This window comes from Rhizopus microsporus (genome assembly GCF_002708625.1).
Source record: "Rhizopus microsporus ATCC 52813 unplaced genomic scaffold scaffold_32, whole genome shotgun sequence".
Lineage (NCBI taxonomy): Eukaryota > Fungi > Mucoromycota > Mucoromycetes > Mucorales > Rhizopodaceae > Rhizopus > Rhizopus microsporus.
The window spans coordinates 25,309-47,711 of NW_019671947.1; the positions used below are offsets into that span (position 1 = coordinate 25,309).

Sequence of the window (22,403 nt, forward strand, 5' to 3'; positions counted from 1 at the left end):
AGTTAAATAAAGGGGGGATGATTTATTGTAGATGCTGTACTATTTCTATCCAAACTAAACGGGATAAACTTTATATTTGAAAAAGCAAAATTTCTTTATACTTCTGCATTTATTTCAACATAATAGCTACTACTAACGAGTCTAATATTCTTCACATTTTAAGATTTTCCTGATTTGATCCACTGTGTCGTGGTGTACAAGTTTGAACAAAGAATATCGCTACGTTAACGCGTCGACCAAAAGCACGGGCAAAATATGTTATGATAAACAATATATTTGGTCACTTCTTTTATTTACACTAGATAGTCTCTTTGGTCAAAACATATCTGCAATATTAACAACAATGTCTTTTCTAAATGCAATGTGTCGACAATTTAGTGATATCGAAGAACCGGAATGTCAAAAATTGAAAAAGATGCTGTGTGTCACGGTTGAATCAATCCGCATACTATAAGATAAAAACTAAAAAACTAAAGCTACATAAATGGAATAGGAACGATTTTACAGATAACGATGTTGCCTTTTTGCTCTAAAGTTATACTACACCACACATTGGACAACATGCTTCCATCGCTTTGCTTTGAGTTTTAGGTTTTATTAAAAAAAGGTGTGCTCTCTGTAAATGTCATGCAGTGATAAAATGTCTAGAGAATGATAATGAGCTCAAGTGGATGCCAAAAATTTGCGAAATGCGCGTAGTTGATGTAGTTGGTATATTGAAATTATCACGGCAGATTAGAGAAGAGAGGACATAAGGTCATGTGCATAGGCATTGGACCTTTAGGTACGTTATGGGGTGTTGTCAAGACAAATTATTTCCATATAAGGCCTTGCTTTTTTTTTTCTATTATTTGGAGATTATTTAGAAGAGGATCATAATAAGCACTGACTTGTTTATTAATTAATGTATTAATCTTACCCCCTTACATATTCTAAGTTAACCATGTAATAACCTCAAATACAGGATTTCAATACTCTTGTGCGATACAGTTGTATATATTATTAATATTTATGATAAATAGGACATTTAAAATGTTATGAATGGATGCACGAGAAATACTGGCTAGTCTATAAATTCTAAGGTTTAAGCTATCTTTAGTTCAAGTCAAGAATGTGTCTAAAAATAATAAAAGAGGGAGGACATGGTTTAGACTAACTCCTTTTTTATTTTTTAGATGCAAGATGCAAGATGCGTTATTCTTCTTTTACTTTTTCAGCCTTCTTCTTCTTTAATTTCTTGATTTCTTTTATCAAGGCTGATATCAAAGGAACAGATGTAGGCACAAACAGTGGCATATAAATCGCATACTTGTGTTCATCCGGAAAGTAGAGCATAGACACCATCGTTGGGTCGAAAAATGCCTTTTCTGCCAACTCGATAGCTTCGATTGAATGCCTCAATGCGCCCATAAAATCCTCGTGCTCCAGTGATTGACGTACGGCATCAAGACAGTTCAAGGACTGCTGCACTTTACTGCTGATGTGATCTTGAACTACCATGTTGGGTATCTCATCCACAAGCTGACCAAGCGATTTCAAAGTAGATATCGTATTGGCAACATTTTCGAGGGTTCTTGTACGTATTAAATTATCTTTCTCAAGTGCTGTAATGCCTGTTCTCTTGGCCGCTTCAAATTCAACAGGAAAGCTAATTGACTAACGATGCAGTTAGCTTCTTACTTATTAGCCTCTTTTTTTTTATAAGATACCTTTCCGAGCGTATCCAGGTCCTTGACACCAATCAAGCCTCGAAGCTGTGATAAAAAAGTCTTGATAATCGGTTGAAGATCTGTTCTAGTCAGTTTGTAGCTGCCTACTGCTGATCTGGGTGGGTTCTTGATGACAATGCCGCCCCAGCGAGGAATCAAAAATGAATTTGTAAGTAATGGCTGACCTAAAACATGATTTTTTTTAAAAACAAGCACAAGTTATATAAATGATGTCTACCTTTGGTGTCATGTATACGTAGCGGGGCCTCTTCTTGTGAAGGAATATATAAAATAAAGTTGATATTAGGAGATGATGTCACAGTTGATGCTATCAATGAACTATGTGAGCAAATAATCTATATATAAAGATCTGCTCTCATTTACCCAAGTTCCATTCTGCTGAATTAACAAAATGAGGTAAATGCTGAGGCTCAAAATAATAATAGCTTGGTTTTCCAATTCTCTCCTTGTATTTGGGTTTTAGTGAAAGTGGTGCATAATTTTGGATCTAAAAATCATAAATATCAAAAGCTGGCTTACATTTTCTCTTACTTGTGAATTGATGCTAAAGTTGGACAATTCTGATATTTGCTGTAAAAAAGGATTTAAATATCCATTCAGTGCTTCACGTATTTCCCAATCCATCTTCATGTTCTCTGGGTTATTGTTCAATAAACTGACCGTGATCTCATATTCTGGGGCATACTTTAACGTCCTCATGCTTGACACATCATTCTGAGAAAAGGTTGTTAATAATCACTTAACAATCAACTGGACTAACCTTTTTTTCTTGACCATGGCAGGCTATCCTTTGTAAGTTGTCATTGTCGCTTAAATAAATGGGAGGTATCACACTTTCTAATGCATTCACAATTGAGTCTATAAAGGTTGTAAGTAACATGCTGAGCTGTATATTATTTATATGTCCACCTGCGCTTATATCCACCAAATCCAAATAGCTCACTCTCTCACTACCAACATAAAGTCTTTCTTTGTCGCTTTGATTGATATAAATCAAGTAATTACCAACCGCTGTCCTATTATCATAGCGATCTATAACTCGTCAGTTTCTTTTTCTTTCTAATCAACATACGCAATATTCACCCTTCTCAGAATCATAAATATTAATATGAATGGGAAAGTTCTGCTTGTATTGCACTCTATCCAAGATTCTCTCTTGTATTTGTGTGGAAAAATAGGCTTTCTCAAGTTGAGAGGGAATATAAATATTGAATCGTGTTGGCACCACAAAGTCGCATGCCTATATTTATGAGTAACTGCAAGAAAAGGGCTCATAGCATGCATGTTGTACCTGTTGACTATACCAAGCATCTATTTCTGAAAAGGGAAGATTGGCTCTATACACTTCTGTCGTCTTCCACCAAAATGGAAGGCCTATTAAAACGACGATCCAAAAGGAAAGTACAATAAGCCTAGACTTTTTCGCTGTGCATTGAATAAAAAGAAAGGAGATCAGTAGATTGTTGTGATTATATACTTATAAATGTACCTTTTTCGTCATTCATATTTTTGAAAAAGTTAAAGGGAGAAGAAAAAGAGAGGGCGACTGTAGGGCGTATTTATCAGATAAATCTCATTGGATCGTTTATGTCACACAATATGCCTATAAACATCATACACAACTAGGAACCACATTGAAAGGGGGATAGAGATATAGTTACGGGATGTGTGTAATAAAACATCCTAATATGTATTTCCTGACTGCTTTTATTAAAAGGATTGTCCGTGCAGCGTTGCATACCTGCAGTTGAATGCAGTCTCTCTTCTTCATTATGAATTGGCTTTTTGCTGCATAAACATGTTGTCATGGAAACCAAACGGGTTCTTTATGAAACATGAGACTAGATTGTACTACAGTTTGTTATTTCTTTTTTATTTTCCCTATTTTTTATTTTATTTTTTTGCCTTTTCTTTTTTTTTTCCTTTTTTTTTATTATTTAAAATGGTAAATCCAACGACTTAAATCAACTAATGGTACTCATTGTCTTTTTTTAGATTCCAGTCATGCCAAGGCAATCAGCGGATGAAGACAGTAGACCGATTGGTTTAAAATTAGCTCGAAACAATTTTTTCAGCTTTCCAAAAAAAGAAAACTCAGTATTTAAACGAAGTTCAGTAAAGGAAGAAAATCGGCAATCGACCACTTCTACGACATCACCTACCTTACCTGCTCGTTCACCCTTTCGAATAAGAGACTCTCAAGCTTCTCGTAAAAGCGCACAAGGTGAATAATAATAATAATAAAAAACCACACATTCGTGCTTATGCTTTCTGTAGAAGTCAAAAGGGTCACACACACTGAAGAACCTTATTCTTCTCTATCTTCCTCTACTTCTTCTATTACAACACTAGATGATGATCTCAGCCAGGAGCTTGAAAATATTTGGAAGATAAAGTCACCAAAGCATCATCAGATAAAATCGGATGTTCAGCATCAAGATCTATTTTTGCAGTTATTGGTGTCTCAGGCAATGATTGATGCTCAAGATTATCAAATACTTTCATTTGAAAAACTAGAATCACTAAAAGAGGTATGTGTACATGAAAAGGATATTTAACAAAAAAAAACTTATATACAGCATCCAGCGCCATGATAAACTAAAAGTTCAAGTACGAAATTCGGTATCAAAACTTGAATTAGATAAGAAAATACAAGAAACATCTCATTCTCTCTCTCAACTCGCATCGAACCGTCAATCAGTACTGATATCTCGCGATGAAGCCATGGCAGCTGACCGCAAAGTGGCTGAACTGTCTAAACAGTTAAAGGATCTAAAAGTTGAAGAGAGTGAAACTCAGTACAGGATACTGGAACATACCGCGGGCGTCCTTCGACTCGGCCTGCAGCAATTTGAAAAGAAGAAAGCCAGTTACCCAAGTAGACCGATATCAGAGATCAAATCAGACATTGAGCAGATCACAAATACCCTCTTGACCATTTTGAAAAAACACAACATTCAGCAGCCGTCAAGAACAGATACCCTTGGCTTACTCCACTGCCTTGAGCAGCATATGGAGCGTTACCAGTCGCAAACCAAGGAGATTCAGTCAAGACTGATCTCGATGGAAGAGGAACTAGGGGAAAAAGAGACATCAGAAAAAAGACAACTTCAAAATGAATATATTGAAGTGGCCAGACTAAAGGCGCTCGTTGCCGGCATGGAGATCCAGTTTAGCAAGATTCAGGCACAGACGGCTGCGTTTGAACAACGAGAACAGGATCTCAAAAAAGAAATCGAGCAGTACCGTGAGCAGGTCCTCACGCTACGAAATGAAAAGGAGCGTTTGGAAAGAACGGTCAAACGACAGACAATTGTTCTTGACACAGAAGCCAAGTTTGAGCAACAGCTAGAAGAACAGGAACAAGAGTATCAGGCCCAGTTAAAGGAGCAGGCTGCTTTACTGGACAAGACAGCACGTGAATGTGAAAGGATAAAGGAAGAACACGACAAACTGGCTGCTACCTGTCAAGACCTCGAATGGCTCGTCGAAGGCAAGTCGAAAGGACTGGATGATCGTGACGTCCAGATTAGTCGACTGGAGGCCGAACTGAGACAAGGCAACATGGGCCAGATTCAGTCAGAGTTCGCTCTCAGGGAAGCGGCATGGATCGAGCAAAGTGCTGCAATGGAAGCTAACTTTGAAGGCATTCTTAAAGAATTTGACCGTCTGACGGGTACAGCGATGGAATTCGAGAATGACAAGGCCAACTATGAGAGGCGTATCGAGATGCTGACTCAGGAAGTCAAGCAGCTGGAAGCTAGTCTTCAAGAGGAAAAAACAAAGAATTTAGGTTTTGATAAAGTCACTGATACACCCACGACCGCTTCATTGCGTAAGGAGTTTAGAAAGATGATAAATGACATGCAACTAGAGCATCAGCGTGCACTAGAAAAGGAAGCAGAGGAGAAGAAGCAGCTAGAGAAGCAATTAAAGGATTTGAAGCATGAAAGAGAAATGGCTAGATACGAGCGTATAAATAAAGGTGTGCAAACCCCTCTTTTCATCTCTTAATTTTTATTTTGTGCGCATGTAGTAAGCAATTGAGGGCAGTCTACATTATCACTCTATTCGAATTACTTGACGAAGGGTTTGATGGGCCCTGTTGCTGTTGACTTGGTTGAGATCTTTCTTCAAGAGCATCCCAAGATAATGTCCACTCTCTTTTCACTTTTTGCCAAGTTGTTGGGTCAAAGAAGACATACACACCACGATCCAGACCATTTGGAGATGTCCTTCGAAAGCTTTGTACAGGTCTACCATTTTCGTCTGTTTCTTTTGTTAACCATAGCCCTAATTCCTTATGATAACGCCAGTTACGTGCATATCTAAAGATCAATCAATAAATGTAAGAGATTATCTTTTTCTTGCTTACAGTTCTTGTGCTGCTGCCTCCTGGGCGATGTCTTTTGGCATACAATAAAACACATAAAACAGGATTTCATCAGAGAATGTTCTCATGCGCTGATGTGCAGGCGGTGTTGCTTGTACATGACGATAGCACGGAGGTAAGTAGTAGCCTGGTTCAACATTGAGTCCTGGTAAGCTTTGTGTATCTGACCAAGGAGATATAAATGTTGAATATATCGATCTATATAAACATATGAATATCCCTAATCAATAACGCGCTTTTTCTTTCTTTCTGAATTTACTCTGCTGTATTCAAATCTAAGCCAAGTGTGGTTAAGTCACTACCCAGCGCCAACATACTACGATCGGGATCAGTCATCCGAATGACTCCCAAGAGTCCTAGTAATCCATATGGATCCGCTGGTTTTCCATCACTTGATAGTTCATCTTGTTTTCTCGCCTTTTGTAATCATCATGAGCAATTGTTTTTTCATGTATAAATAACCTTTTTTTTTACCCAAGAATCTGATAATTCATTCTTTTCTGGAAATGGCTTTCCTCCTTTTTCAAAAACGAGTAAGAAAAAACTAATGATGCAAAACATGATGAACACTACAGCTTACCTTGTTGTTGTTGTTGCTGCTGTTGTTGTTGTTGCTCTCTTAAATTAGCATAGTCTAACCATTGCTCTGGCTTTCCAGATTCTCTACCTATTGAGTTATCAAAAGGCGAAACGGCGCTACGTAGCGCTGGGAATTCATCCATTGAAAAAGATCTCGGCGCAAGGTTTCTGCTTGATAGTTGATCTGCTGAAGGAGCTACTCCATTAAAATTGTTTCTATTCGAAAAGGAGCTCAACTTATTAAAGTCACTGGTTTCGAGGGGCTCTTGAAAACCATTGCCAGCTGTAGAAGCATAGCTTGCAAGTCGATTGGGTACAGCTGAAGCTCTATTCATCGTTGGTGGAGGGGTTCCAAGAACAGGAAATTCGTTCAAGTCTGTCGCTGCTGTATTAGGACGAAACATAGATGTAAGATTGTTAATATAAAAAACAAAAAGAGAAAAAAAAAATGTCGCCTATAAAAATTCTTAAACTTCAAAGCTTCACAGAGAAAAGAAAGCCCAAAAAAAAGATGACGTGAACGGAGCGTCGGCTGTTGAAAGCTGTTAAAGTTTTTATAAGTCCCCTTTCTCTTTTTTTTTGTTTTTGTCTTTTGTATACACTCACCACACACACACATACACACGCACACATATATAAAACGACAACATGTCAGCTAATAATTACGGTGTATATCTGTTTAGACATATCCAAACCAATCAAATCTTGGTCAGTTTGAGACAAAACATGAAGGTAAATATACATGTTAAATAACAACATACAACTCACCCTTGTCGATTAGAATAAAGCTTTACATCAGTTAGGAAATACCAACAGACCGGTTCGATTAAGAAAAGACTTGTGGCGTCCATTAGTTGCATTGACAGGATTCAATACACCTCAATCAGCACAAGCAGTCTCTGATGCATTACTTCATCGTTCTAAAGCAAAAAGAGATGATTTGAGATCAAGCTCTGAATATCTGTCAAGACCTAAACGTCTGAGAATTGTAGATGAAATGAACATGGTAGAGAACTCAGTTATCTCATTACGTGAAGCACTTGAGGCTGTTGGAGCCAAGAATGAACAAAAACTATTGGCACTTTGGGAACAACCTCGATTCATGGAATTAAAGGGAGATAAAGACTGGCCATCCTTTTTAGAGCATGGACAGTTAGTATTGAAGAATAATAGATTTGTAAAAGAAGAAGAAGCAGCAGTTGTAGAAGAGAAGCAACAAGTGGCTTAATAAATACAATTTGACAGCCCCCCTTTTACTTTTTCATTTTCAAATTCCTACCTTCTTTCTTTTTTTTACTGTAAAATGACAAACAATAATAATAAAGCAAGAGAATTTATAGAAACTTATGTTAATCAATCAACTGATGAACAAGATTACTTGCTAAAAGAACAACCGCGTTATGATCCAACAAAGCCTATTCCTAATGTCAAAATAGAAGAACAAAAGAAAGAACAGCTACCAGAAAAGACTGAAAGTCATTTCAATATGCATGCACAAACAGTTAACCCGATACCTACTGGTTCATCAGATAAACCATCAATGGAAACATACACATCAAGTAGAGAGCAAAGAAATGAAATTCATGAAACAGCGCTTACTGTCTGTGCTGATCTTCATGAAAACTTGATGACCTGCTTCCAACATGGCAGTTGGTGGGATAAAGCAAAGATGTGTGAGGAACAAAAACAAAAGTTTTGGGCATGTTATAGCGCACAAAAGCAGTTTTTAAAAGGAGTTAATTATAAGGGACCAGGAAATACAGAACAGGAAGATGCTCGTATATTAGTGGGTGCCTATAAGCTTCGAGATAAACTAGGAAATAATTCAGAAACAGCGTAAAATATTTGTCACGCATTATTAATCTGTTTGTAAGCTGTGAATAATAAATAAACTTTTTCTTTTTTTCTCTATTTCATATGACTCTTGATTCTCATATGCGTGCACCTGTATTCTTTATCTCTCATGGAGGTAAATTATGATATTGGGGGGATATTCAATAGATAATAAACCGTTTGCAGGTCCCAACTTGCTGGATAACAAGGAAAAGCCTGGAGAGTTTTATACTTGGTTTGGTCAATATATTCAGCAGGAACTGAAGCCAAAGGCTATTGTAATCATCAGTGCTCATTGGCAAGGTGAAGGCAAACATGGCATTTTCGGTATGATTGTAGATATATGCATGCATATGTATACTCATATGTCTTTTGCAGTGGATACATCAGAGAAGCCCAAGTTAATATATGACTTTTACAATTTCCCAAAGCATTACTATGAAGAAACTTGGGACCATCAAGGCTCGCCTCAATTAGCGAATCGTGTCATTGACCTCTTAAAAAAGGCTGGCCTTAGTCCATCAGGGGAAAAGTATGGCAATGATCATGGTGTTTGGGTTCCATTGAAGCGGGCAATGAAATCTAACCCAGATATTCCAATTGTTGAAGTATCCACATTTGCTCATGAAGATATGTCAATGCATATCAAGGTGGGTGAAGCATTAGAATCACTCAGGTAACAGAGGCAATATATATCATGCTTACATATTCTTATGAGCGAACATAGAGATGAAGGTGTTGTTATTATTGGTAGTGGAAGTGCAGTTCATAACCTACGAGAGCTCTGGAGTTCGATGAATAAGCCAGTACCAGGTTTTGTTTATAATTTTGATAAAGAACTGGATCAAATAGCTTGTGAATTAAGCGTAAGGAATATATATATATATATATATATATATATATATATATATGGACCAAACTGGTTTCTAATGTGTTTATTCTTTTAAAAAAAGGGAGAAGAGCGTAACCAAAAAGCAAATGAATTAAATAAGCATGCTGATTTCAGAAAATGTCATCCCACAGCAGAGGTACATTATCTTTAGCTTATAATGCTGTATACTAAACACTTTGCTTGATAGCATTTGGTTCCCTTTCATGTTGCTATAGGTGCTGCTGGTAATGATAAGGGTCGAAAGTTACTGACTGATTATATTGGTACATTAAGTTGGTCATGCTATGGATTTGGATTATCAGAAGATATCAAGCTGCCTAATTTCTCCTAAGTGCTTATGTGTAATAAATGTCCTTAGTTTATGCCAAGGCTATTGTTATCTATTGTTAGAAGGGTATTATTAAAAGTGTTTACAGAAAAGGGATCTGCTCCCCACTCGTTCGGCTGAGTAATATTTTGTCGAACGATAGCTGTCTTCACTTTCACGTCTGCTTCAACTGTATCAATCTCATAATATCTTAACAGATCCTCTATTTCGCTTTGATTTGTCCTTGGCCTTTCATAAACAAGGTCATCCTCGGGTATAGGTGGTAAACTATTGAATACCTAAAATAGTAATGAGCCTTTTTCTTTCCTTGTTTCTATACACACAACATACTCTTCTTGCGAGTTTATAGTCAAATGACTTTTGTGGAGCGTATTTGGGATTGATTTCATCCAGTTTACCCAAGATATTCTCTATACTCTTGTACTTTTGTATATACTGTAGTGCACGTATAGGGCCAATACCTTGAATGGTCCCTGAAAAGTCTGTTCCACACAAGATGCAGAAATCCAAAAATGAGTCTCTGGAAAGCTTGAGTTCTTGTCTGGCAATAACGGGATCAATATAAAGAACGGATTGTGTGCGAGAAAAGAAATAACGCAAGAGAGGTGTATCACCAAACGCGAGTGTATCAAGATCTGATCAAGAAGATGTTGGTCAATGCATTTGACTTTCTCTTTTTACCTTACCTTCCGATATAGTAGCTGTCGTTCTTTTTGCTTTCCCCAAGTGCGCACACATCGCCTCTGCTTCATGATTATCGCATGAAAAGCAAATGTATCCCAAACACTCCAAGAACTCTTGACATTCCTTTCTTAGTGCCTGCGTGATCCTTACAGACCTTTTTTCTATAAAAAAATTCAATGGCTGGCCCTTTTAAACAACATCAACACAGTACCTAAAGATTGTCTGTTTATCTGATTATCGTCACTGAGCGATTCAAGTGAGGATTTTACATCTCGTAATCTGTTAATAAGCATTTCTGTTACCAAATTCTTTTCTCGACTGGCCAGTTGACGCGCAGTTCTTGTATATTTTTCAGTATCCTGCACTTGTATCACTGCTTCTCTCAGATCTTGAGCGACGTGACTCAACTTGTTGGCGATAATCGCCTGTTCGACCTCTGGAGACACACCATGGTCACTTACTGCGTGATCCATCTCTGATAATGAATCTCCTAATTCAGTCAAGATAAACGAAGCCTGGTCGTTGGGAATTCGACGAACCATATCCTCAGTTATTTCTAACCAAGCATCTAATCGTGCTGCTTGTTCTTGTTCAAACAGTAGAGTATGTTTCACTTTGGATCGTTGTCGTTCTCTCTTTTCATGTTCTAATCGTTTTGCCTCTAACCGTTTTGAACCGTCAAATACAAAGATTGGATTAATATTGTTCATATCAAAGAAACGAGAGAGAAGATAAAAGCCGTAAATGTGTTTGTATGGATGCGGTTCGTCTCCATATACAAATTTGTTCAAGTGACAGCTGGCGTCTACAGCGATTGTCTGTTTGGCAAATAGACTAGGACTGATTTGACGAATTGAATTAGGAGCAAATCGTCTGAGTATTCCTGTTAATCCATTCACCCCCATTCTTTAATATATAAAAAGAAAAAAGAAAAAGAGAAACCTGTGTTTTTTGCTTGACATGAAGAAAAGCAAATAGTTAAAATATTTTGATTGTCCGATTGCTCTTTCTTTTTTTATTAATCTTTGGCTTCGCATGGATTGAATGTAGAGTATTTAGAATGAACATTGTGGCCACTCTTTGACCAATCAAGTGCATATCTTGAATCAGGAGCTTTGTAATTCTTCAATTCGTCTATAACTTGATCAGATGATTCACAGGAAACAAAGATATGTCTATTATTGGGTGAAATGAATTGTTCTACATAAAACAAAGGATGTCAATGTACATGTAAAAGTGTAGGAATGAAACTTACGTTCTATAGTATGCTTGATCCAATCTAAGAAATGACCAAAGAAGTCCTTGATATTTACTAGGACCATAGGTTTAGCATGAATGTTCAATTGTGACCATGTTATCATCTCCAACATTTCTTCCATTGTTCCATAACCACCTGGAAGAACAACAAATGCGTCGCTCTATTGATCATCAGTTACTGCATCCTTGCGTTCTATAGCACATGTTACCTCATCAGCCATTCGTTGCTTACGAGTATGCATATCAGGTACAATAATGGCTTCACATATCTGTTTGCTACCATGTCTATAGAGTGGTTCAGGTACTACAGCAAGAGCTTGTCCGCCATTATCAAGCACTGCTTTTGCTACGGTGCCCATGAGACCAACAGAGCCTCCACCTATCGCTTGTGTTAATAGATGTACTCTTTTTTTTAAGATAATTCTATATACCATAAACAAGTCTTATATTGTTTTCTGCCAACGCTTTGCCGAGTTCTAAAATAGTTCATGTATAAACGTTATATTATCTAGTTCTCTTCTCACTTACTTTCAGCTTCTTGAGCATAAATGGGATCAGTACCCATAGAGGATGCACAAAAGACACATACACTCTTGATAGCCGCTGGCTTGTCAGAGGCTTTTGTTAGCTTGGGGAGTGTGTTGTTCATAGAGATATAGAAAAAAGAAAAAGAAAGGTAATTCGGAACTGAATCAAAAGGTTAAAAAATTAAAGCGGGAAGAAAATTGTAACTGAGGTTTAAAAGAGAAACATTCAGATTTTTGAAAATAGGGCAATGATGACTTCAACTTGGAAATATGGCAAAGAACAAGGGCAGTACTCTGTCATTACTATATATCCTCTTTTCCTTATATTACTAATAGTCCCTTCTTTTATTTAAAAGATAAAATAAGGCCGTGCTTGATATATAATCTAAATATGACATTGGATTGATAAATGATGCTGTTTGTCTCTTCTTATTTATTGCACTTGTTACAGCAATGAATACGTTGTATAGATTGTACTTTGACATATTTGATCAATGCTTTACACAAATAAAAGCTCTATTGCTATTTTACATTAGGATCACGCGTTAAGCTTCTTTTGATGAGTCAGAGTTAGTTTTTCAATCTATATGTGAGTCATTGATTGAAATTTTAATAAAGTATCAGAAATGTGAATCATCAAAGCGTGTCAAAAATAGCAAACAGATCTCTCTCAAGATTTTCAAGCTATATATTATTGAAAGACCTCCTTGAGGGTATAAGTCTTTCTGTTGTATATTTCACACTGGATAGCAAACTTAATTGTTCGAATAAAAGCAGTAGGATGTTATAGATCCGCTAAAACGGAGGGGGTAGAAGGAATCTATCTTCAATGACTTTTCTTTTGTTTAAGAGATCTTTGATCTCAACTATGCCTAAGCCTATCAGAGAACTGAAAAACACAAGACAGTTTAAATTCTCCTGTTCGTATCATGGTAGTCCAAGGATAAAAGGAGAGATTTGGTTATTTACTCTTTATTGAAATATACAAGTATACTCTCAGAGGATCAAAGAAGGTTAATAGCACTTGATACACGTTGTTTATTTAGTTATAGCTATAAAAAAAGAAGAAGTAATACCCAGTACCGTTTTCTCTTATTGATCTTTACTTGTCATTCTATGCCACCACCATTTTCTCAAACATGACAGCAAAGAAAGTTTAACAGGTAAATATGCATCTGGCCAAGTTGCTAATGCATTGTCATAGGCTCTCTTTGCTAAAGGAAAATCCTGTTTTACGCCAATACCATTTTCATACATCCACCCAAGGTTCCAATAAGCTAAAGACGAACGACCATTTTCTGCAGCATTGCGATAACAAGCTGCTGCTTTTTCGGGATCTGCCTTTGTGCCAATGCCCTTGTAATAGTAATCACACATCTTGACACGAGCATCTATGTTGCTTTGATGAGCGGCTCTTGACCAATATGTAAATGCTGTGCGTTCTCCTTCAATATCTCTGGGCTTTTCTTGCTTTGTAAACAAGGATCTAAAATCCCAGACTCTTTTATCTGTGATGTCCTTGTTAGAAAAGAATGATGTAGATTTGCCCTTTTCTTTCTTCTTACCAGGGTCTAATAGGTAAGCAACATTAGACTGTGAAACCTCATAGCCTCTCTCTGCTGCCAAAGTATAAAAAAGTAATGCACTTTCATGATCTCCTTGTTTATAGGCACTGTAACCTTCCTCTACTGTTGGATATAGCCAGTCGCCTATTTCAGAGATCGCCTTATAGTACTATATTGCTCTTGTTTTAGAAGCAATGTACATGATACTTCTTCTTCTAAAACTTACATGTACTGCGACACGGCATGAACGACTTGAACTATAACCTTGATCATTTAATTGACCAAGGTACCAATACGCGAGCAAATGCTCCTTTTCTGCAGCCTTTGTGAGCAAGTCGATGGCTGTCGGCAGAGTTATATCGTCTTGCGCGTACTCAAGGGCTAAGTTGACCATGGCATCTGGATGATTCTGACTAGCAGCTGCTTTAAAGTAATGCAATGCATAACGTTGATCTTTATCAATACCGATACCGTTCTTATACATGAGCCCGATAGCATTCTGGGATGCTGGATCATCAAACGTGAGGCCAAATTTGAACCATTCATAAGCATGCTTCACACTCGCAGGGACGCCTTCACCACGCCAATGCATCAGGCCCAAGTATCCTGCAGCTTGACCCAGAATTTTGCTCTCCTCCTTCTTTCTGTTGGCTGACGTCAAAAGTTTTTTATCAGCGATTTGCTTAAAGTACTTTATGGCTTCCGTATAATCCCTCGGAATATCCCGAGTACCAAAATAATACACTTTGCCCAGCATCAACTAAATGAGGCATTTAGTAATTATCTCATTTATGTGCTTATATCTGTACCAATGCCTCTTTATCGTCTTCGCTCTCAGCAAGGTATTTCCAGTACTGCATCAGTTCCTTCATACTTGTCTCTGATCGTTGAACTCGTTTTTTGTCTGCTATCGCACTGGCCGTGAATCCATATATGCCGCCCTGTTCGTCTGGTAAGCGTACCTTGGCAAATGGCAAATGACGGCCTAAAGGTGGTCCTGAGAGATAATGGTGAATTGCTTTCTCTGCCACGTTTCTATAGTAGCGAAGGGAATCCTCACAATTTTCGTCAGTATGAATGCCATATAGGTGCCTATAGCCCAGTGTCATCTCGGCTAACGTGTCTCCTCCTTCAGCTGCAAAGGTATAATAAATCGATCCCTTTGCTTCATCCTTTTGCTGCACTCCAATGCCTGTTGTGTGCATGAATCCCAGCATATATTGCGCAGTTGCGTTACCTTTGCTGGCTAATTCGTTATAGTATCTAAATGCTTGCTGATAGTTTCTTGGATGCGCGTATTTTGAAAACTAGTATAAAATGTAAATGAGTCGTGTCTTTTTTTTTTTTTTTTTTTTTTTTTTTTTTTTTTACAAAGTTTAGCTCGGCCAAAAGAAGTAAAGCATCATTGTTTTGAAATGTGGTTGCTGCTTCTTGCAAAAGGGCGATGGCATCGTGATATTCTTTGCTCACCGTACTGTCTTGGTGACTCTCCTTGTTGAATGTTGTTGTAATTTCTGTTGTCTGCTCGAACAGAGAGAACAGATACTGAAGATATCCAGTAGGTTTATTATTGTATGTTTGGGTATGACTATGTCTCTTTTCTATTTCTTTAAGTTGCTCTATGGCTAGATTGTATAGCTGCTGACCTATGTATTAAAAAGTATAAGCTCCAAAACTATTTCTGCATGCTGTTTAGTATACCATTATTGTCTGTATTCTTTTCTACTGAAGTCACTACAATCTATTATTGCACCCATTAATCTACATGCAGTCAATAAATTCTTTAGCTTACTTGATTAGCCAAAGTATTCACGACAAGACAACTGCAGCATAGTGTAAATAAAGCTACATGTATTCAAATATGAGAACGGCTAATTGTTTATTTTCTCTCTTTTTTCTTACGTATAATGTGTTTTCGACCTAGTCGAACCATTAATAAATAAAAAGAATAAGAAATGCGTTTGTTGATCATGATTGGTTGATGTTTAATTTATATGTCGGACAATGAAATACATGACCATGATTACTGTTTTGTGAAATCCCCATTGACATATTAGGTGTGTGAAAATAGCAGATAGATAAAAGATAGCCTTCCTCTTATTTCACAATCGTATTTTTTTTCTCTCTATCTAGTATGAATACTAAACTATGGTTATTGTCATTGATGGCTAGTGGATGCCTTGGCCAACTTGGACAGGTGCCTTTAAACGCGCACGAGATCTTTGCATCACGACCTACACTTGAAAGGGATGTATATGTACCTTCCTTTGCAGGCATTTCCACATTTGCTCATTTACCTCATGTTTCATGTTGGGAAGAAGGTTCAAATGAGGATTATGATATAGCCATTGTGGGTGCGCCTTATGACATAGGAGTCACTTTTAGAACGGGCGCCCGATTTGGTCCATCAGGGATTCGAGAGGGATCAAAAAGGATCAAGGTAAAGCCAAAGAAAAATGGGAGGGCAAGAATAATTAAAAAGCGGTTTTTATAGGGGTACAATAATGAATTGCATGTTCATCCGTTTCAATCATGGGCTAAAGCTGTTGATTGCGGAGATATTCCGTTTGAACCGTTTGACAGTGAGCATGCGATATCACAAATAGAAGCCTATACGAAGTACGTCCTCACGCGCCCGCCTAATATGCGTACACCCATTCCTCGCTTAGTTACTCTAGGAGGAGACCATACGATCCTGTTGCCTGTCCTGAGAGCCATGCGACAGGTCCACGGGCGTCCAATCGCGGTCATTCATTTTGACTCTCACCTAGACACATGGGCACCCGAGATCTATAATGTCAAAGCAAGGCAAAGCAAGTTTAATCATGGTAATCCTCTGTACCACGCTGCCAAAGAAGGTCTCACTACAAATGGAACGTCGATGCATGTTGGCATTCGCTCGACATTATATGATAAAGATGATATAGCACGCGACCAAGCACTTGGGTTTCAAATGATCAAGGCAAATGATATTTTCACGCTGGGTGTTGAAGGTATTGTCGAACGCATGAAGCAGATCCTAGGAAACGATAAAGAAATGCCAGTGTATGTGTCGATTGATATTGATGTGGTTGATCCATCGATGGCGCCTGCCACAGGAACACCCGAGACAGGAGGATTCTTGACTAGAGAGATGAAATATATCCTTCGAGGATTGAGTGGATATAATATTATTGGACTGGATATTGTAGAAGTGTCACCAGCATATGATACGCAAGCACAATTAACTACATTCTTGGCGGCAGATTTGATATATGAAGTGATGTCAATGATGGTTCAATATGGAGAATCATAGGAGTAAGGTAATAAGATGTTACAAATTAATATGCATTTCTCCTGAACCTTGTTTTTTTTTTATATGTAGAACCTCGAGAAATTTTTAAAGACATGTCAATATATAAACAAACAAGTTTATTTCTATAAAAAGCACATAACCTTTCTCTTCTTTTCTTTCCTTCTTTAAATCACAAATGAGATTGTTTTTTATAAATAATCCACTTTTAAATGATAATAAAAGTAGAATCTCGCTTAAATCATTACATAAATTGATAAAGAAAAAGAACACTCTATCAAAAACTGACACTACAACAACAACAACTACTACTACTACTACATCAGCAGGGTCAATAGCCAAACCAGCCAAGTTACCAGTAAATAGTTATAAACAACAACAATGGATAGAACATCGAACGACGAGTGATGATACATGCCCAATCATTTATTCAACCCACAGTTATATAAGAAATAAACGATCAAATCCGAATCAACTTAGGATAATAGCAGCAGCTAATAAATCCAACTGTGCAGTAGCATTTCCCAAGTGCTTACACAAAAGAAACGATCAGTTTATTTGGGGTAAGCAAAGTCAATTAAGATATCAATTATAGCAATCGTCCTTTACTTGTCATCTTCAGCATGTTACCCATTGTACCTATTGAATATCTATTTTATGTTATTATCATTGTAAATTTATGTAATCCTCAACCTTTCGACTCTTCCACTTCCAACTAAATCATGTATCAGAAAGTCCATGTTTAATATGGTTTTATGCAGCTTTTTTGCTTTCAACAACTAACAAAAAGAGAGAATGAATAAACACGCTAATGATGTATCATATCTGTTTACAGTTTCCATTATATCTTTTGTTGGTCTTTTCGATATCATTCTCAATATTTCTGTTCTACCATGTGTGATATTGGACATAAAGTATCCTTGTTTTCTTATTGAGAACCAATATAGATTCACTTGTAAATGAGGTATTAATAATCCATTGTTCACCAGTTCTCTATAAACATATTATATAAATATACACACATGCGTATTAATTTATATACTTGATTCCTAAATCATTCAAACCAAATTCATTCAAACCATGCGTGGATATTGTCACTTGGCTAAAATATCGCTCATCTTGTATTATTGACATGTACTTGGCTATTTTTATACATATTCATTAAGACATCTATTTATAGTAATCATCCATACATACATATCACATCCTTCTCTTCACTTTTTATTTCCTCAATCATCTTACAATAATCTTGTACTTTCATCATCACATATTCATCTTCTACTGAACCAATGATATGAAATTTTCTCCATTTTCCTGATAGAATAGCTTCTTGCTATGCAATTTTTAATATAAAATATTGATACCTCTTCTCTTATTCATACCAATTCATTATCAATCGTGGTCGGATTAGGCAATATGCTGTAAATCTGATGTACAAAACAAATAGGTATCCCCGTATTATTCAACCGAATCAAATAGTTGGCTGCATTTATACTGTCGGATTCGATTTGTGTAGCGACAATGTCATTATCAAAGTCATCATCATCCTCTTTATTATTATGACTGTTTATCAATTCATTCTTGATCTTGTTTACTTTACGTCTTTCGATTCCATAAGAATCAGGTTTATGAATGGTTTGCTGTGTTCTATATAGTTTTTGCTCTAGATCAATTCGCTTTCTATTCATTTTTATAAAGAAGAAAAAGAAAGACATTTTTATGCGTAGTCAATATTGAATGTTTAAAACTGCGATGTGCTTAGAGCCGCAAAGTGAAAAATAGATCTCTTTTTTCTCTCTACTTTATTTTGAATAAAGATACACACAGTCTCATCGTACTTTCACTTAATCTAATTCTATTATAAAACTCAAATACAGAAACGACCAAAAGCGATCAAGAAATACATATACCCTCGCCAGAAATTCTATGAATCATCATCCTATTATAAAGATTATCCCTTGTATTGCAAACATACCATCTCTGGAAAGACTTGAATCAAAATTTTTACATGCTAAAAAGCATGCAAAATGTGCTCCAGAGGAAATAAAAGACTACTTGGAAAAAAAATGCCAAAAAAGAATGTAGCATTATGGGTTGACTTTGTTGGTGTGAGCTTTGGTCATACTGTGAAGAATCTTCTTAATAACCCTACACTTGCTGATACTTATATGGATTAAATTCCCTTTGCGAAAATCACTGCTAGCGATGATGCGCACATTCAAAAGGACTATCGAACTTGTCCTTCATCTATAAACAAGATTATTCGAAAAGATATACCAGCTGAAGCAAAATATATTATCAAACAGAAACTAGATGACACAATGATCAAAACTTCTAACTGCGTATCCCAATTTGCATCTGTGGCTTACATAATGATGATCGAATTAAGGAATTGTGTGTTTGATGTGGATCATAGTACTGGTAAACTCAAGCTAACAAGATCCTCGAGATTTAATATTGGAAGCATATTACCAATTGATTTCGCCTGCCGATATGAGCGACAGATACAGTTTACAGTGTCTGCAGTGTTTGAGGATTTCCTAGATTCGTCCGTTTTTATTAAAGATTTCAATTCATTATTAGCCAACATTACATGCACCATAAAATAGGCTAATGCTAGACGCTTCTTCTTCTAGGCACTACCTGTAAGACTGCCCAGTGAAATTTCCTTTGACACGAGATAATTCGTTATAATTACACGTGAGTTAAGTGGTCTCTGTTGACCAAGCTGACAACCTAAAAAAAGACTCACTGCTCGAAGTTGCACGTTAAGGCGAAACGTTCCATTTGTTTCTCTACAAATGTCCCTGTTTTAAGCTTCCACATCTTTTCTTCATTCATATTACTGTATAGTTTTCTTATTTTGACTTTATCCACATCATCAAGCTTCGTTTGTTTACTATCAATTGATGATGAAGCGGTGGTTGAGGATGTGAATGAGAATGTCGTTGGCTGGTGATTTGTCAGTGACCAAATCGTTGGCTCCGAGTAATAAATTATTTTCTATATCCAATGCTTTATCTTGAATGTAGCAGAAAATTTTCTCGAAATTAACTTTACTTCCTGACTAAAGAAAATAATTAACGCAAGGCAACGATACTTTGATTTAAAAAGAATAAATTTACAAACGCTGTGTCAGTTAATTGCAAAGTGGTAATGATTCTTTTGATCCAATCAGCCTTGTAAACGAAGAATGACACGTTATTGTAACTGCTCACTATAAAATGAGTCATTTGCTGAACAATTGCGTTGACAGAAACAGCCTTGTCTGCTGACTGCAAAGCAAATACTGCGGACATGTTTTCTATAGTATAGTTAGAATCGATGGTTAGACAATAGAAGATACTTACCATATTTAAAACGTGGATCTACATCGATTTCGGAGGTAGACATATTGAAGATATTTTGCCTGATATTTTGTTTCCAAAGAGATTGAGAATACTCTAGTGGGTTTTGGCGATAAACTCGAATTGTGTGGCCGGAAATAACTTCCTTTTTATGGCTGATCCTAATAGTCAAGACATACTCTAAATAGTGTTAAACTATTCTTCTTTTAAGGGGTGAAGGCCCCCACTATTTTCCTTGGTGGCCCGATCAACCTTGCACATGGCTGAATGAGATGGTGAAAGTAATGTGAACATGTGAAGAAATGTGAAGAAGTCTGTTGGTGACCTGGGTGTCGGTAGCGAGTCGGTGACGTGAGTAAGAAATCTGGGTCTGATTTCAGTGAAGTCCCGGTGGAGCTACAACAGCTTCAAGGTATTCTTATTTTATGCTTCTATTACTTTACCATCTTTGTTCTAGTTACGCCCCTGATGATGTTTGACGCTAATTTAGTCGACTATGGTTGTCTTTCCCTGCCACAAGATTTAGTTTACCTGCATTAATATTCATTTTACATCATTTCACTCCTTTTACGTTGTAGTTGATATCAATTGATAATTTAGTTTAATTTCATGAATGTATAAAAGAACAATTGAAATGAATAAAGAATAGTAACTTGATCTTTCACGGTCTAAGTTTTGTTCTTTTGGTTATTGCCTGGTTGGCACAGTTCTCTAGTGTTTTCTCATATTGCCATTTTGAAATCTTTAAATCTAACAACTTATCAACTCCTCGTTGGTACTTACACTCGTGTCTGACTATTACCCGCAAGTCCTTCAATTTCTATAGTAAACTACCGCGTAATATCTCAAGATAGCATAAAATCTTCAAAAGCAGTCCCGATGTAATTTCAATCTTTTTTTTTTCCTTTCCGTTTTTCTTTTTTTTTTTGCTCTAGCTTTTTTCTATTATTGTTATTCTTGCCCTTTTTCCTACATTTTACTTTTTTTTTTGGTAGTCGTTGCCTATGAGCGTAAATCGCTCAGGGAATGTCGTCTTCTTGGAACGTAGATCCGTGGCAATTGAATAGATGTTTGAGATGACGGCTTTTTTTTTTTGGGAGTAGAATAATCTCCACCTTCACGTGGTTACTCCTGTTATTAGAAGCGTTTTGCTTTGAAGCCAAGAGAGTTTACTTTGTATTAAGAATTGAAAAATAAAGCTTCTGTATTTAATGCTAAAACAAAGTTTGCCAAAGCTAAACATAATTTAACGTGAGTTGATCTAAAAAACAAGTAATATAGGCCAGTAGTCAGAAGAAATTGAATTATCTTGGCCCTAAAAAAGTGGATTCCACATAAAAAGCACTGTATAAACAATATAATATCGAAAATAAAACACTATGGATATGTCTTTGAAACAAAAACAAGTTTAAGCAAGAATAAAGGTAATTTTTGTTAGAGTAATCATATTGAGCTTTCATACACTTCAGATTCGGTTGTAATTCATAACTGGATAAAATATAAAGTGTATCAAGAATAAAGATGCTCTCGTCTTGACGATCTTTTCTAAAAACATACGACACTGTTTTTTTTCTTGCGATATCATTTTGGCAAAAGGTGTAAACAAAATCTCACTAACTCACTGAATGTCAAAAAGTATACTGATCATCCATAAATTTTTACTGTTTATTGATGAAATAGCGATAGTACTGAATAGATTAGGGCTAGAAAATATGTATACTGTGATGGACAACGCTACAATTCACAAGACATCTGACGCCCTCCGAGCAATCCATGAGTATGGTCACACTCCCCTCTTCTTGCCCCCTTATTCTCCAATGCTGAATCCCATTGAGGGATGCTGAGCAAAAATTAAGCAAGAAGTACGCAAGACGCCTTTAGCAAAGAGCGAAATTATAGCTGACCGTATTGAAGAAGCAGCAAAAAATTACAAAAATTGTACAGGATGAGTCCGATATTCCCAGAAGTTTTTCGCA

The 22,403-nt window shown here is 36.7% G+C and overlaps 11 protein-coding genes across 11 annotated transcripts; 5 read left to right on the forward strand and 6 right to left on the reverse strand.

The window, feature by feature from the left end:
• Nucleotides 1-974: 974 nt before the first annotated feature.
• On the reverse strand, nt 975-3,254 carry RHIMIDRAFT_231774 (uncharacterized protein). Its single transcript, XM_023607705.1, has 10 exons — nt 3,220-3,254; nt 3,022-3,155; nt 2,814-2,970; nt 2,640-2,762; nt 2,491-2,588; nt 2,262-2,444; nt 2,094-2,217; nt 1,948-2,037; nt 1,710-1,894; nt 975-1,656 (listed from the first exon to the last, which is right to left on the reverse strand). The coding sequence occupies exons 1-10, from the start codon at nt 3,233-3,235 to the stop codon at nt 1,195-1,197; spliced, it is 1,572 nt and encodes a 523-aa protein (XP_023461317.1). The 5' UTR covers nt 3,236-3,254; the 3' UTR covers nt 975-1,194.
• A 480-nt stretch (nt 3,255-3,734) lies between these two features.
• RHIMIDRAFT_242424 (uncharacterized protein) lies at nt 3,735-5,744 on the forward strand (the record flags this gene model as incomplete). Its single annotated transcript, XM_023609778.1, has 3 exons — nt 3,735-3,954; nt 4,008-4,261; nt 4,317-5,744. The coding sequence occupies 3 exons, from the start codon at nt 3,735-3,737 to the stop codon at nt 5,742-5,744; spliced, it is 1,902 nt and encodes a 633-aa protein (XP_023461318.1).
• A 20-nt stretch (nt 5,745-5,764) lies between these two features.
• RHIMIDRAFT_96497 (uncharacterized protein) lies at nt 5,765-7,169 on the reverse strand. The gene is made up of 5 exons (XM_023615938.1): nt 6,704-7,169; nt 6,598-6,641; nt 6,383-6,540; nt 6,106-6,321; nt 5,765-6,058 (listed from the first exon to the last, which is right to left on the reverse strand). Exons 1-5 carry the CDS (start codon nt 7,104-7,106, stop codon nt 5,785-5,787), a joined length of 1,095 nt encoding a protein of 364 aa, XP_023461319.1. The 5' UTR covers nt 7,107-7,169; the 3' UTR covers nt 5,765-5,784.
• A 181-nt stretch (nt 7,170-7,350) lies between these two features.
• RHIMIDRAFT_242426 (uncharacterized protein) lies at nt 7,351-7,930 on the forward strand (the record flags this gene model as incomplete). The annotated part of the gene is made up of 2 exons (XM_023609779.1): nt 7,351-7,434; nt 7,484-7,930. The coding sequence occupies 2 exons, from the start codon at nt 7,351-7,353 to the stop codon at nt 7,928-7,930; spliced, it is 531 nt and encodes a 176-aa protein (XP_023461320.1).
• Nucleotides 7,931-8,005: 75 nt separating this feature from the next.
• Nucleotides 8,006-8,542, forward strand: RHIMIDRAFT_242427 (uncharacterized protein; the record flags this gene model as incomplete). The annotated part of the gene is made up of 1 exon (XM_023609780.1): nt 8,006-8,542. The coding sequence occupies one exon, from the start codon at nt 8,006-8,008 to the stop codon at nt 8,540-8,542; it is 537 nt and encodes a 178-aa protein (XP_023461321.1).
• A 77-nt stretch (nt 8,543-8,619) lies between these two features.
• On the forward strand, nt 8,620-9,758 carry RHIMIDRAFT_242428 (putative aromatic ring-opening dioxygenase LigB subunit; the record flags this gene model as incomplete). The annotated part of the gene is made up of 6 exons (XM_023609781.1): nt 8,620-8,671; nt 8,722-8,862; nt 8,914-9,211; nt 9,263-9,401; nt 9,489-9,563; nt 9,615-9,758. The coding sequence occupies 6 exons, from the start codon at nt 8,620-8,622 to the stop codon at nt 9,756-9,758; spliced, it is 849 nt and encodes a 282-aa protein (XP_023461322.1).
• Nucleotides 9,759-9,781: 23 nt separating this feature from the next.
• RHIMIDRAFT_242429 (PIN domain-like protein) lies at nt 9,782-11,344 on the reverse strand (the record flags this gene model as incomplete). Its single annotated transcript, XM_023609782.1, has 4 exons — nt 9,782-10,033; nt 10,086-10,390; nt 10,442-10,600; nt 10,651-11,344. 4 exons carry the CDS (start codon nt 11,342-11,344, stop codon nt 9,782-9,784), a joined length of 1,410 nt encoding a protein of 469 aa, XP_023461323.1.
• An 89-nt stretch (nt 11,345-11,433) lies between these two features.
• RHIMIDRAFT_274143 (uncharacterized protein) lies at nt 11,434-12,609 on the reverse strand. Its single transcript, XM_023612439.1, has 5 exons — nt 12,225-12,609; nt 12,128-12,172; nt 11,906-12,075; nt 11,695-11,857; nt 11,434-11,639 (listed from the first exon to the last, which is right to left on the reverse strand). The coding sequence occupies exons 1-5, from the start codon at nt 12,343-12,345 to the stop codon at nt 11,458-11,460; spliced, it is 681 nt and encodes a 226-aa protein (XP_023461324.1). The 5' UTR covers nt 12,346-12,609; the 3' UTR covers nt 11,434-11,457.
• A 529-nt stretch (nt 12,610-13,138) lies between these two features.
• On the reverse strand, nt 13,139-15,741 carry RHIMIDRAFT_274146 (HCP-like protein). Its single transcript, XM_023612440.1, has 8 exons — nt 15,691-15,741; nt 15,581-15,633; nt 15,490-15,529; nt 15,160-15,434; nt 14,598-15,095; nt 14,015-14,548; nt 13,789-13,957; nt 13,139-13,731 (listed from the first exon to the last, which is right to left on the reverse strand). The coding sequence occupies exons 1-8, from the start codon at nt 15,719-15,721 to the stop codon at nt 13,316-13,318; spliced, it is 2,016 nt and encodes a 671-aa protein (XP_023461325.1). The 5' UTR covers nt 15,722-15,741; the 3' UTR covers nt 13,139-13,315.
• Nucleotides 15,742-15,952: 211 nt separating this feature from the next.
• On the forward strand, nt 15,953-17,083 carry RHIMIDRAFT_209056 (Arginase/deacetylase; the record flags this gene model as incomplete). Its single annotated transcript, XM_023607108.1, has 2 exons — nt 15,953-16,228; nt 16,283-17,083. 2 exons carry the CDS (start codon nt 15,953-15,955, stop codon nt 17,081-17,083), a joined length of 1,077 nt encoding a protein of 358 aa, XP_023461326.1.
• A 674-nt stretch (nt 17,084-17,757) lies between these two features.
• RHIMIDRAFT_242433 (uncharacterized protein) lies at nt 17,758-18,768 on the reverse strand (the record flags this gene model as incomplete). The annotated part of the gene is made up of 5 exons (XM_023609783.1): nt 17,758-17,859; nt 17,914-18,073; nt 18,123-18,222; nt 18,278-18,413; nt 18,463-18,768. The coding sequence occupies 5 exons, from the start codon at nt 18,766-18,768 to the stop codon at nt 17,758-17,760; spliced, it is 804 nt and encodes a 267-aa protein (XP_023461327.1).
• Between the last annotated feature and the right edge of the window lie 3,635 nt (nt 18,769-22,403).

Bases quoted from the DNA above. Each gene is read 5' to 3' on its own strand.
- RHIMIDRAFT_274143 (XM_023612439.1), bottom strand. From the start codon at position 12,345: ATGAACAACACACTCCCCAAGCTAACAAAAGCCTCTGACAAGCCAGCG. The intron at 12,173-12,224 runs GTAAGTGAGAAG...GAACTATTTTAG, and splicing joins TTATGCTCAAGAAGCTGAAA to AACTCGGCAAAGCGTTGGCA. The intron at 12,076-12,127 runs GTATATAGAATT...CACAAGCGATAG, and splicing joins CAATATAAGACTTGTTTATG to GTGGAGGCTCTGTTGGTCTC.
- RHIMIDRAFT_231774 (XM_023607705.1), bottom strand. The intron at 2,218-2,261 runs GTAAGAGAAAAT...TATGATTTTTAG, and splicing joins ACTTTAGCATCAATTCACAA to ATCCAAAATTATGCACCACT. The intron at 1,657-1,709 runs GTATCTTATAAA...CTGCATCGTTAG, and splicing joins ACCTGGATACGCTCGGAAAG to TCAATTAGCTTTCCTGTTGA.
- RHIMIDRAFT_96497 (XM_023615938.1), bottom strand. From the start codon at position 7,106: ATGTTTCGTCCTAATACAGCAGCGACAGACTTGAACGAATTTCCTGTT. The intron at 6,642-6,703 runs GTAAGCTGTAGT...TTTTTGAAAAAG, and splicing joins GCAGCAACAACAACAACAAG to GAGGAAAGCCATTTCCAGAA. The intron at 6,059-6,105 runs GTAAGCAAGAAA...ATTGATCTTTAG, and splicing joins GAGGCAGCAGCACAAGAACT to ATATGCACGTAACTGGCGTT.
- RHIMIDRAFT_274146 (XM_023612440.1), bottom strand. From the start codon at position 15,721: ATGGTTCGACTAGGTCGAAAACACATTATAC. The intron at 13,958-14,014 runs GTAAGTTTTAGA...AGAGCAATATAG, and splicing joins CATGCCGTGTCGCAGTACAT to TACTATAAGGCGATCTCTGA. The intron at 13,732-13,788 runs GTAAGAAGAAAG...AGGACATCACAG, and splicing joins TGCTTACCTATTAGACCCTG to ATAAAAGAGTCTGGGATTTT.